Raw genomic sequence first — 13,375 nt, 5'->3', positions numbered from 1 at the left:
TCCAGTGCTCTGAGGTACCTGCTGTACATGGTCCATGTCTCTGAGGCATACAGCAGGGTAGGTATCACTGCTGCTCTGTAGACCATGAGCTTAGTGCCGGGTTTGAGGTCCTGGTCTTCAAACAATCTCTTCCTCAGGCGACCGAAGGCTGCACTGGCACACTGAAGGCGGTGTTGGACTTCGTCGTCGACATCTGCCCTTGTTGACAGTAGGCTCAAAACTGTCAACAAGGGATGTAGATGTAGGTGTTGGGGGAATGATCCGGATGTTTGTGGACGACACCAAGATACGTGCGAGTGTTAGAACTGCAGATGATGCTCGCCCACTCCAAGCAGATTACGTTGTGTTGGGGAATGGGCCCGTGTTTGATAATGATGTTCAACTTAGAAACATGTAGGGGGGCGTTAACGGGGCGCAAAGCACCTAGCGCCCGGGCGTGGCGCCGATAACGCCTCCCGTGAAATTCAGCGGGAGGTTAGCAGCGGTGGTAGCTGGTAGCGCCACACGGCGCTGCGCCTCCAGTGATGATGTCATCACCGTGTGCAGTGCCCCGGACACAAACTTGGCTCACGCCCCCTGACCTACCGCCGGACACTATGTCCGACAGGGTCAGGGTGGTGATTTTGCGGCCTGGGCGGCATAAATTAAAGGGCAGGTGCCAGGTGGCCTTTTTTTTGGGCCACCTGCCAGTACCTGCCCGCTCTCGCCTCCTCTTGCGGGGTGCCGGCCGTGATCAGGCAGCCCAGCACTCCTCTTGAGTGCCGGGCTCTTTTGCCCGCGTCCTGCTCCCTGGTGGTCCAGCAGGGCCCCTGCGCTGCGCAAGGCCCAACAGCTTTAAGCAGGGGAGGGAGGCCTGCAGTACCACACCGCTACATGCCGATGCGCGTGGCGCTGCTGCACGTAGCACCGCGATATTCAATGGGAGCGTCCCAAGAGGGAGGGGGAGCGCTCCCTGTAGCGCCCTGCCTCCTGCTTGGGGTGCTACCATTCGATTTCGGGTGTGGGGGGTGCTAACTTTTTTGGGGTGCTAAAAGTAATACCCTGGCGAAGATAGCGCCCCACAGGGGGCGCGAGTCAATTTTTGTCCTGTACTGTTATGCATGTGGGCAGGTCAAATGATAAATACACATACACCCTACAGGGAACAGAATTCAAGCCAGTGACGAAAGAGAGAGATCTGGGTGCTACAATGCATCACTCTCTAAACATTCATGACCAATGCTGTGAGACTATAGCTAAAGCCAACTAAGTCATTGCTAGAACCATGACCCAGTTTTAATGAAGGATGAGTAGAGAGTAAAGGTAAATTTATGAGTGACGGAGCTATTCCCTTCTCACCTCAAATATGTGTTTTGTTTCCATGAGCTTTCTTTATTCCTAAGCACTTTTTTGTTGTAATTTTCTTTCTCCTCGTGGAATTTATCTTGAACTTCTTTTTCATTAGAGGCCACTCAGCCACTCCCAGTAGAATCAGCACCTCTGCAAATGTATTGCAGTATGAAGATTGATCAGATTCAGCAGCAGCTTCAAGTGAAACAATCAGAGCCCAATAAACATAGAAGGCGACATTTGAACAAGCCACTGGGAAGCGAGGCTGCTTCCCAACAAAGCTGCATTGTCCCCCAGCATCTGATAAACCGGGTACGGCTCAAATGCATCACAGAGACAGTTAAACAGGTACTGCAGATTACATTGCATTACAATTTCATTGAAATCACTGTTTGTTCATGTATCGGTTGCAGTAGAACAAAAGTATATGACGTCCTATTGGAATTAAGGCTAAGGCGCATGAACAGCAATTAAACAAGTTATTTTAATTACCATTTTCTCTCCTCTTCTCCTGAAGGCTATTGCATGTCCACTGTTCCAAATATACCAGGGGCTTTCCATAACTTTCACAAGTGCCCATTCTTCATGCTTTGGCCAGTCTCGGCCATGGCATCAGTTGGGGTGCTCCAGTTGACCTCAGCAGCAACCTCAGGAAAGGTTAGGGGAGAAGTAATCAATTAGCAAGCTGTCTCCCACCCAAAGCTGGTGGCAGTGATGTCACCGCTACCAAGTGGGAGTCAAAATTCAGTGTGGTGGGGGGGGAGGGGGGGTAGTTGTCAGGCTGCCACTCGGGTCCCATGGAAACATTCCTTGGCAAGGAAAGCCAGGACTGGTGGGGAGTGGGGATTGTGAAGGTCCATGATCAGGGGAGGGAGGGAAACCCAGGCGAAGGGAGGCCCAAGGTATCCTTAATAACAACAAAAAATGCTGGAAATGCTCAGCAGGCCAGGCAACATCTGTGGAGAGAGAAATAGAGTCAATGTTTCGGGTCAAAACCCTTCTACAGAACTGGTATCCATGGTACCCCAAGGTATCCTTGTTTGGCCAGGAGGAGCACTCTTGCCTGGGTCTCCTTCAGCCAGGAGCCTTGCTGCCGCCAGATTTTGCTGCTGGGTGCGAGAATGTGCAGCACTTAGTCAGGCCTGCAGTTAAAATGGTCTGTGTGTTTTGATGATGTCATTGGGACGTGACTTTGCCATTTAAATTAGGCCCCGCTCCTCTGGGGCGGGAGGCCTTCTTGTGCCTGAATTCAGACAAGTTATGATGTGGGGCCAGGAATGAGGCGCTAACACCCAGGTCATCTACATAAGAACATAAGAAATAGGAGCAGGAGTAGGCCATTCAGCCCCTCGAACCTGCTCCGCCATTCAATAAGATCATGGCTGATCTTCTACCTCAACTCCACTTTCCTGCATTATCCCCATATCCCTTGATTCTCTTAAAATCGAAAAATCTATCGATCTCTGTCTTGAATATACTCAATGACTGAGCCTCCACAGCCCTCTGTAGAGGTAGAGAATTCCAAAGATTCACCACCCTCTGAGTGAAGAAATTTCTCCTTATCTCAGTCCTAAATGACCGACCCCTTATTCTGAGACTGTGACCCCTGGTTCTGGACTCCCCAGCCAGGGGAAACATCCTCCCTGCATCTACCCTGTCAAGCCCTGTAAGAATTTTGTATGTTTCAATGAGATCACCTCTCATTCTTCTAAACTCCAGAGAATATAGGCCAATTCTACTCCCCCATCTGCACCATTCCATTTAGGAGGCGGGGGTTAAAATCAGGCCTCTGATTTTATCAATGTCCACTTTCCAGCAACAGTCACTGGATAGTGATCAGAGCAAAGAACCCTGGCTGATTCTCTTACCCAAGGGCACTGAGGTCAATTGAGTGCCCCAAATGCTGCCCCAGCTGAAATCAGCTAAATCAACATAGACTGGGAATCAAACCCAGGGAATCAAACCTGGGATCTTCTGGCTATATGATGTTCTATTAGAATTCAGGATAAGACTTGCAAGCAACAGCTAAATAAGTTTTATTTTGCAGCTAAACTTTTAAAGGTTACCCTTGTGGCAACTGGTATTATGCTGATAGACACTTTCCAACTTGACTCTAATTGCTTTTGATTCATGAGTTTCACTATGCATTCCACATAATCAACCTTAATCAAACCTTCTTGTCACTTCATCAGCTGGCAGCCAAGTGTCACAAGCACCTCCACGATAAGGAGATCTCGGTGGAGAGAAAAATGAGATGCCTGTTTAGCAATCCCACAATTATAGGCAATTAAATCTGCACTGGTGCATCGCAGTAAATGGAATGTTGGAATTGGAAAGCAGGCTGTGCAGCTGTGATATACCTTTCATGTGGGATTATCCACTGTAAAGTGTAATTAAAAATTACCGCAAATCATACCTACATTCCATCCTTGGCACTATTGCAGAACCATCCTCGTGTGGATTTGAAACAATTAAATTTGCGATGCTGCTGGGAAGAGCTGCTAAAGTGGTGCACTATTTTTAGATACTGCTGTCGTCAACAATGTTCAGAATCTGAAGAAGCAAGCCTGAATCAGTAAAAAGAGATGAAATTCAGAGCAGTTTTCTTTAATGCACCTTTGATTATTTGAAGCTTGATGTGTGCCAGGCAAGAAAACAATTACTGCTTGCAAGTAAGTCTGAAACGCTAAAGATATTAGTCTTGTGTTTTTGGACTTTTACCTCAGCTTGTTTTCTTGTGTTCAGTGCTGAAGATCACTCCCATAAATGAGCCCTCACTCCCTATGAACTGGAGCAAGCCTTTACCTGCTCAATATCTAGGTCATTCTAGTAAGCACAGGGACTGAATAGAGGTCCTTGTCAGTGTATTTGGTTTAGTGGATATATTGTGTGCCCCCACATGTTTGGAAAGCAGTAAAATAAACATTCTATAAGGCTGTGGCTTAAACTATAAACTACCATTGGATTTATTAACAGTAAATAGATAAGTAAACAGTAGTAAAGGCACAGGCAGGTAGTGCAGGGGTCCCCTGTGGACATCCCCCTCTCAAACAGATACACCACTTTGAGTACTGTTGGGGGGGATGGCTTATCAGAGGAAGGCAGCAGCAGCCAACTTCCTGGCACCAGTGGTGGCTCTGCTGCACAGGACGGGAGGATAAAGAGGGGTAGAGCTATAGTAATAGGGGATTCTATTGTAAGGGGAATAGATAGGCGTTTCTGCGGCCGCAAACGAGACTCCAGGATGGTGTGTTGCCTCCCTCGTGCAAGGGTCAAGGATGTCTCAGAGCGGCTGCAGAACATCTTGGAAGGGGAGGGTGAACAGCCAGTTGTCGTGGTGCATATAGGTACCAACGATATAGGTAAAAAACGGGATGAGGTCCTAAAAGCTGAATATAGGGAGTTAGGAGGTAAATTTAAAAATAGGACCTCAAAGGTAGTAATCTCAGGATTGCTACCAGTGCCATGTGCTAGTCAGAGTAGAAATAGAAGGATATTTCAGATGAATACGTGGCTAGAGGAATGGTGCGAGGGGGAGGGATTCAAATTCCTGGGACATTGGAACTGGTTCTGGGGGAGGTGGGACCAGTTCAAACTGGACGGTTTGCACCTGGGCAGGGCCGGGACCGATGTCCTAGGGGGAGTGTTTGCTAGTGCTCTGGGGGAGGGTTTAAACTAAAATGGCAGGGGGTTGGGAACCTGAGCAGGGGGACAGAGGAAAGGGAAACAAGGATAAAAGCAAAAGATAGGAAGGAGAAAAACAAAAGTGGCAGTCAGAGAAATCAACGGTTTAAATCAAACATGGCCACAGTAAATAATAATTCTAATAGGTCTAAGAGCGTTAAAAAAACAAGCCTGAAGGCTTTGTGTCTTAATGCGAGGAGCATTCGTAATAAGGTGGATGAATTAGCTGCGCAAATAGAGGTAAACAAATATGATTTGATTGGGAATACGGAAACATGGCTCCAGGGTGGCCAAGGCTGGGAACTCAACATCCTGGGTATTCAATATTCAGGAAAGATAGGCAAAAAGGAAAGGGAGGTGGGGTAGCATTGCTGGTTAAAGAAGGGATTAACACAATTGTAAGGAAGGATATTAGCTCTGATGATGTGGAATCTGTATGGGTAGAACTGAGAAATACCAAGGGGCAGAAAACGTTAGTGGGAGTGGTATATAGACCTCCAAACAGTAATGCGGAGATTGGGGATGGCATTAAAAGGGAAATTAGAGAAGCGTGCAATAAGGGCGACTGGGTGACTTTAATCTACATATAGATTGGGCTAACCAAATTAGTAACAATACTGTGGAGGAGGAATTCCTGGAGTGTTTACAGGATGGTTTCCTGGACCAATATGCCGAGGAACCAACCAGAGATCAGGCCATCTTAGACTGGGTATTATGTAACGAGAAAGGATTAATTAGCAATCTTGTTGTACGAGGCCCCTTGGGTCAGAGCGATCATAATATGATCGAATTCTTCATTAAGATGGAGAATGAAGTAGTTGACTCAGAGACTAGGGTCCTGAATTTAAATAAAGGAAACTACGATGGTCTGAGGCGTGAGTTGGGTAGGATTGATTGGGGAATGTCACTCAAAGGGTTGATGGTGGATAGGCAATGGAAAACATTCAAAGACAGCATGGATGAACTACAGAATTTGTTCATCCCAGTTTGGCATAAAAATAAAACAAAAAAGGTGACTCAACCGTGGCCAACGAGGGAAATTAGGGATAGCATAAGATCCAAGGAGAGGACATATAAGTTGGCCAGAAAAAGCAGTAAACCTGAGGATTGGGAGCAGTTTAGGATTCAACAAAGGAGGACAACGGGATTAATTAAGAAAGGGAAAATAGAATATGAGAGTAAGCTTGCTGGGAACATAAAAAAATTGACTGTAAAAGCTTTTATAGATATGTGAAGAGAAAAAGATTGGTGAAGTCAAGCGTAGGTCCCTTGCAGTCAGAATCAGGGGAATTTATAATGGGGAACAAAGAAATGGCATACCAATTAAATACATTTTTTGGTTCTGTCTTCACAAAGGAGGACACAAATAACCTCCCAGAGATGTTGGGGAACATAGGGTCTGATGAAAGGGAGGAACTGAAAGAAATCAGTATTTGTAGGGAAATGGTGTTGGGGAAATTGATGGGATTGAAGGCCGATAAATCCCCAGGGCCTGATAATCTACATCCTAGGATACTTAAGGAAGTGGCCCTAGAAATAGTAGATGCATTGCTGATCATCTTCCAACATTCAATAGAATCTGGAACAGTACCCATGGATTGGAGGGTAGCTAATGTTACCCCCACTATTCAAAAAAGGTGGTAGAGAGGAAAAGGGGAATTACAGACCGGTAAGCCTGACATCAGTAGTGGGGGAAAATGCTAGAGTCCATTATAAAAGATGTAATAGCAGAGCACTTGGAAAACAGTGACAGGATCGGACAAAGTCAACATGGATTTACAAAAGGTAAATCGTGCTTGACTAATCTACTGGAATTTTTTGAGGATGTAACTAGTAAAATAGATAAAGAGAACCAGTGGATGTGGTGTATTTGGACTTTCAGAAGGCTTTCGATAAGGTCCCGCATAAGAGATTAGCGTGTAAAGTTAAGGCGCATGGGATTGGGGGCAAGGCATTGACTTGGATAGAGAACTGGTTGGCAGACAGAAAGCAAAGAGTTGGAATAAACGGGTCTTTTTCCGAATGGCAGGCAGTGACTAGTGGGGTACCGCAGGGATCGGTCCTTGGACCCCAGCTATTCACAATATATATTAATGATCTAGACAAGGGAACTAGGTGTAATACCTCCAAATTTGCAGACGACACAAAGCTGGGTGGGCGTGTGTGCTGTGAGGAGGATGCCGAGAAACTACAGGATGATTTGGACAGGTTGGGTGACTGGGCAGAAGCATGGCAGATGCAATTTAACGTGGATAAATGTGAGGTGATCCACTTTGGTGGCAAAAACAGGAGGGTAGATTATTATCTGAATGGCAATAGATTGGGAAAAGGGGAAGTGCAACGAGACCTGGGTGTCCTTGTGCACCAGTCACTGAAGGTAAGCATGCAGGTGCAGCAGGCGGTTAAGAAGGCAAATGGTATGTTGGCCTTCGTAGCGAGAGGGTTTGAGTACAGGAACAAGGATGTCTTGCTGCAGTTCTTCAGGGCCTTGGTGAGACCACATCTTGAGTATTGTGTGCAGTTTTGGTCGCCTTATCTGAGGAAGGATGTTCTTGCCATGGAAGGAGTTCAGCGCAGATTCACCAGACTGATACCTGGGATGGCAGGAATGACGTATGAGGAGAGATTGGGACGATTGGGCTTGTACTCGCTAGAATTTAGAAGAATGAGAGGGGATCTCATTGAAACTTATACAATTCTGACAGGACTGGACAGACCAGATGCAGGAAGGATGTTCCCGATGGTCGGGGAGTCCAGAATTAGGGGTCATAGTCTAAGGATAAGGGGTAGGCCTTTTAGGACAGAAATGAGGAGGAATTTCTTCACCCAGAGAGTGGTGAACCTGTGGAATTCTCTACCACAGAAGGCAGTAGAGGCCAATACATTAAATATATTCAAGAAGGAGTTGGATATATTTCTTAAGGCTAAAGGGATCAAGGGATATGGGGAGAAGGCAGGGACAGGGTACTGAATTTGGATGATCAGCCATGATCGCATTGAATGGCGGAGCAGGCTCGAGGGGCCGAATGGCCTACTCCTGCTCCTATCTTCTATGTTTCTATGTTTCTATGACAAACAGTAGACTAACAGCAATATATAGACTTAGCTATTCAACTGTGGAATATGGAAAACAACAAACAGCCAATATCCTTCACTAAAACACAGTGTAAAACAACTACTGAATTGGAGAAAGGCTGCACAAAATGTGGAGGCTGATTTTCATGTCTGTTACACCCATGTGCAGTATCTCATGCCCCTAGAACAAAGGCCAGCAATCCATAACACCCATTTCTATTGGGCCCATGGGCAGGCACAGAATGCTCTTGCCTGAAACAGAATATTCAAATGACTCAAGAGTAACATCTTAATGCCCCCCACGTCTTCTTCTGGCCATTATGTCGCTGCAACGCCATTTGAAAATAACGCCCATATATAATGCATGTTAGGGGATCAATTGAAGGCTAAAGTTCATTTAAAGGACAAGATAAGAACGTTAAATGAACTGTTTGATGGCCATTTCTGCACTGATTTCCTTAATTTTCTTTTACTGTCAGCACTTGAACTTTCATGAGCCTTTGTGGTAATTGCTGTGCTGCTCTTTTTTCTTCTCATGGATCCTTTAGTGCCCCCAATGGCTTGTTGGTGAAGGGACAGGAATACCAGCTGAATTCTGTACAGTATGTAAGAAATATTGTATGTGAAATACTTATAGATTATCTATATTAGTCATAAAATATCAAACTAATCTTTCAATCTTTTTACTAACACACACCCATTGGAAAATTGGACTGGAATCTGCCATTCATGCCCAAGGTTTATAAGATGCCTAAATTAGCTCACCTTTGGACTGTCACAGAAGCCAGTCCAAATTGTAGCAGTACTTACCCAAGCCTTCAAAGTCACAGCACAAAATTAAGTGAAATTAGCTTTTACTTACCAGAATTATCAAAGAAGATATCAGATACAAAGATACACTAGCTAACACAACACTTGTTTTAATAAGATAGCAAAATACTGCAGATGTTGGAAATCCGAATTAACAACAGAAAATGCTGGAAAAACTCAGCAGGTCAGGCAACATCCGTGGAGAGAAATTTGAGTTGACGTTTCGAAACGTCAACTCAAATTTCTCTCCACGGATGTTGCCTGACCTGCTGAGTTTTTCCAGCATTTTCTGTTGTTACTTGTTTTAATAACATCCATGATAGCACAATTCATATTATCACTAGGCTAAGCATTGAGGATTACATAAAGTGCCTGTATACATACTATTCATTGATAAAATCTATATCATCATAGACACAGTAACAATTGAAGCATATCATAATGTCACAGCATTAGCTGGGTTTTGCTCAATTACAGAGTTCCAAGTTCCATTCAGTGTATAAAATTACAGTATGGCACGGCAAGGTTCAGCTTGCAGTATGTATTCAACATGTCAGCAGTAAGTTTCCAGTCTTCCAGTGTTCAGGTTTTCTCTCTGTGATATGAGCATAAGGGATGCAACAACCACATCATTTGTAGTACGTTGACTTATGTAGTGTTGGGCAGTTGTGCCTTCATCTGCAATGCTTAGCTACAGCCTGCTCCTTGCTATTGTGCGCCAGCATCTCCTGCAAGAAAGAAGGGAGGGTGTTAATGGTAGCCTAGTCAGATGTTTTGAGGATATGCGTGTCAGGGTAGAATAGTGTGCATGTTGTGTGAAAGATGGCACAGGTGTGGGGAAGCGAGGAGAGCAATTGTGAGAATAGTAGCAGGTGCAGAGTGTACCAGAGTGGAAATTTCAAAACTGAGATGGATAGATTATTGTGAGGGAACGGTATAAAGGGGTATGGAACCAAGTGGGGGGTAAATGGAATTAAGATACAGATCAGCCATGATCTAATGGCAGAACAGGCTCGAGGAGCTGAATGGCCTACTCGTGTTCCTACCAGTTCGAGCAGAAGGAGATTCCGTGAAGTGTGCTGCTATGATTGGAGGAAAGTTATAGGAAGCAGGCGAGGGGAGGCTTATGAGTGCTGGGACTACAGGTGGTGCAGGGCTAAGGAGAGCGTGGAGTCTTACCTTAGCGGCTCTGCTCAGATCATTAAACTTCTTCCCACATTGCAGTCAGATCTTGGGTGCAAAGCTTCTAGCATTGACCTATTTGACCACCTCTTCCCACTGGTGCCGGGCAACTAGCTTGGAGAACCTTCTGCCTCCTGTTGGAAAGAGCGCCTCCCTCCTCTTACCGACCTCCTCGACTGGGTCCTCCAAAGTGGTGTCAGAAAATGTGGGGATCCTTTGCCTCCACTGCCAGCCATTTTCAAGCTTTTTAGCCACTCTTAATGATTGCAACTAAAGCGCACCTCCCCTTTAAGAGGTGCAGACTGCCTTTGAATGGCGTCAGGGACCACTGTTAGGTGAGCTGCTAATGAACAGCACGAGTACGTGCTGGCAGCTCGCTAATTTTAATCAAATGAGGCACAAGCACCAATATGGTTCGTGCCTCTCACCCATGTGATCAGGCATGCGGAGCGATCACTTCCAGCACAAAACAAAATTCTACCCCTAGGTGTTGGCAGGCTCTTCAACCATGAAGGGGATCACCAGCTGAGCTTGGACCCATTCTCATCTGACATCTTCAGGTGAACTTTCTATCTGGAGTCTCTAGATAGCAATCAGGATTAGGAATCCTAATTTAGTTTCCCCCTTTTAGCCCAGGGGCACTGATATTACGTGTTGCTGCCTAACTGTGTCAGCTGTGGCTCAGTGGGTAGCACTTTCGCCTCTGAGTCAGAGGGTTGTGGGTTTAAGTCCCACTCCAGAGACTTGAGCACAAAAAATCTAGGCTGACAATCCAGTGCAGTGCTGCCGTCTTTCGGATGAGATGTTAAATCGAGGCCCCGTCTGCTCTCTCAGGCGGATGTAAAAGATCCCATAGCACTATTTCAAAGAAGAGCAGGGGAGTTATCCAGCTGCTCAGGATGTGGTCTCCTCTACATTGGGGAGACCAAACGCAGATTGGGTGACCGCTTTGCGGAACACCTCCATTCAGTCCGTAAGGGGGACCCCGAGCTTCCGGTCGCCTGTCACTTTAATTCACCGCTCCATTCCCACTCGGACCTCACCGTCCTCGGCCTCTTGCATTGTTCCACGGAAGCTCAGTGTAAGCTCGAGGAACAGCACCTCATCTTCCGATTAGGCACTTTACAGCCTTCCGGACTCAACATAGAGTTCAACAATTTCAGATCATAACCTCGGCCCCTATCATATATATATATATCTATATATATATTTTTATCCACACTTTTTGTCTGTGCCTTTTTTTCCTCTCCCCCACATGCAGCTGTCTTTCATTCTGCCAGCAGAATTTACACTTCATCTAGAGCCATCCTTTGTTTCTTAACCTGTCCCATTACCACCTCCTTTTGCCTTGACTATCTCTTAATGTCTCTCAATCTCTTCCGCCATCCATCCTATCACAGACCTTCCCTTTTGTTCTTTCATCCCCTCCCCCCTTTCCCAGCCTCTTCACTTGTTTAAAAATCTGTTCCATTTCCTGCTTTTTTCCAGTTCTGACGAAAGGTCATTGACCTGAAACGTTAACTCTGTTTCTCTCTTCACAGATGCTGCCTGACCTGCTGAGTTTCTCCAGCATTTTCTGTTTTTATTTGAGTTATCCCTGGTGTTATGGCCAACATTTATCCCTCAATCAACATAACATTAAAAAAAAATTATCTGGTCATTATCGCATTGCTGTTTGTGGGAGCTTGCTGTGCGCAATTTGGCTGCCATGTTTCCTACATTACAACAGTGACTACATTCCAAAAGTACTTCATTGGCTGCACTTTGAGACATCCGGTGGCCGTGAAAGGTGCTTTATTTCTTTTTTTAACTGCTGCCTCGGCTTAGGTCAGCTAATTCGACAGAGCAAGAGGAGAGACTTTATTTAATACATTTTTCATTATTTGAAGCTGGGTATGTGCCAACCAAACTAAAATATTATTTATGGGTGGGAATGATATTCAATCTGAAAAATAATTAATATTAGTTTTAACGATTTTAAAGTGTAGTGGGGCTTGGTAGTGAAATAATGCTAGTACTGTAAAATGACACTCAAGCAATAAATGAGTTTTGTATAGGTTAGAAGAACAACCCGATGGCCAGTTTAAATCAAAAATGTTGGAAAAATAGATTAAGTGAAACTGGTGCTTAAAAATATTCAAAAATGACAGAAGAAGAATGTTACAGTAAAGCCTCCATTATCTGTATTCCAATTATCCACTGTAATTTCCATGGGTTAAAGCTTTACACAAAACCATAGATTCATAGATGTTTACAGCACAGAAAGAGGTCAATCAGCACATCATGTCTCCGCCAGCTCTTTGCTAGAGCAATCCAAAGCTGTTCCGACAGCCCTACTCTCTTGTCATAGCCTTTCTTCTATTTCAAATATTTATCCAATTTCCCCTTAAAAATTTCAATGGTCTCTGCCTCAAATACTCTCTGTGGCAAAGCATTCCATGCTCTAACTGTGTAAAGAAATGTTTTCTAACGTCTCTTATAGTTTTAGTGACAATTTTCAATTGCTGACCCTCCGTCAACAACTCCACAACTCAAAGAAATTATGGGCCAAAATTTACAGTGAGGCTAACAGTACTTACCATTATTTACGCACAAATCGGACAGCAGCCTCAGACGAGTGCAGATGCGCAGTTAAATGTGAAAATCCGGAAGTTGCTGTCCGAGATACACGGCTCCTCTGTAAGCTGTGCAAAAACGACATCTCACTTCCCATTCAATTGTATGAAACGGCATGAAATTCCTGTACCATAGATACGGACTAAAAAGTTAGGGCTTGCCCATTTCAGTCTAAGTACCCTTTTTAATGGCATGATAAGTGTTATTTACTGCCAAACAACCTCTCTGGCCCTGAAAATTAATAATTCCAAGAGTGGAGTCCCATTCCTTCAGCTTTTATTCGACATTGGAAATTTAAAAATTTTTGTTTTATATTTTCTTTCTTTTTTTTCTCTCTCTTAATCCAATCTTTCTTTCCCTCTCTTCATTTTGCTTTCTGTATCTGATTTGACATTGAATTCACTATTCTGACTTACACTTCCTGGTCCAGACTGCCCAGGTCAATCTTCAATCCATCAATCTGATTGGTTAAGGAAATACACAATTGGTTGTACTGTTCACACAGGTCCCATATGCCCTGTAGATGACACTGCACCGTTTCCATCGCCCACTAACAGCAACTTGCAGTACAAAGTCTCATGGAAATTAAATGGGCAAGGGCAAATCTAACAAAAAACGGGCACCGTTCGTTCACCGGCTACAGTAAATTCTGGCCCAGTCTCTCTCTATCACTCTATCA

At 44.7% G+C, this 13,375-nt stretch overlaps 1 protein-coding gene across 1 annotated transcript in view; it reads left to right on the top strand.

The window, feature by feature from the left end:
* Nucleotides 1-13,375, top strand: part of LOC147125196 (uncharacterized protein C8orf48-like) — an 80,691-nt gene that overhangs the window by 49,562 nt on the left and 17,754 nt on the right. The window contains exon 4 of the mRNA XM_086009718.1: nt 1,445-1,677. Within this exon, the coding sequence (XP_085865844.1) occupies nt 1,445-1,677 (233 nt within the window). The remainder of the gene's footprint in view (nt 1-1,444; nt 1,678-13,375) is intronic.

The sequence above is a fragment of the Somniosus microcephalus genome, chromosome 1 (assembly GCF_052327205.1).
Source record: "Somniosus microcephalus isolate GS21.2 chromosome 1, FLI_Smic_1.0, whole genome shotgun sequence".
Classification (NCBI taxonomy): Eukaryota; Metazoa; Chordata; class Chondrichthyes; order Squaliformes; family Somniosidae; genus Somniosus; species Somniosus microcephalus.
Note: the sequence above shows the minus strand (reverse complement) of the source record. Positions and strands in the feature narration are given on the sequence as shown.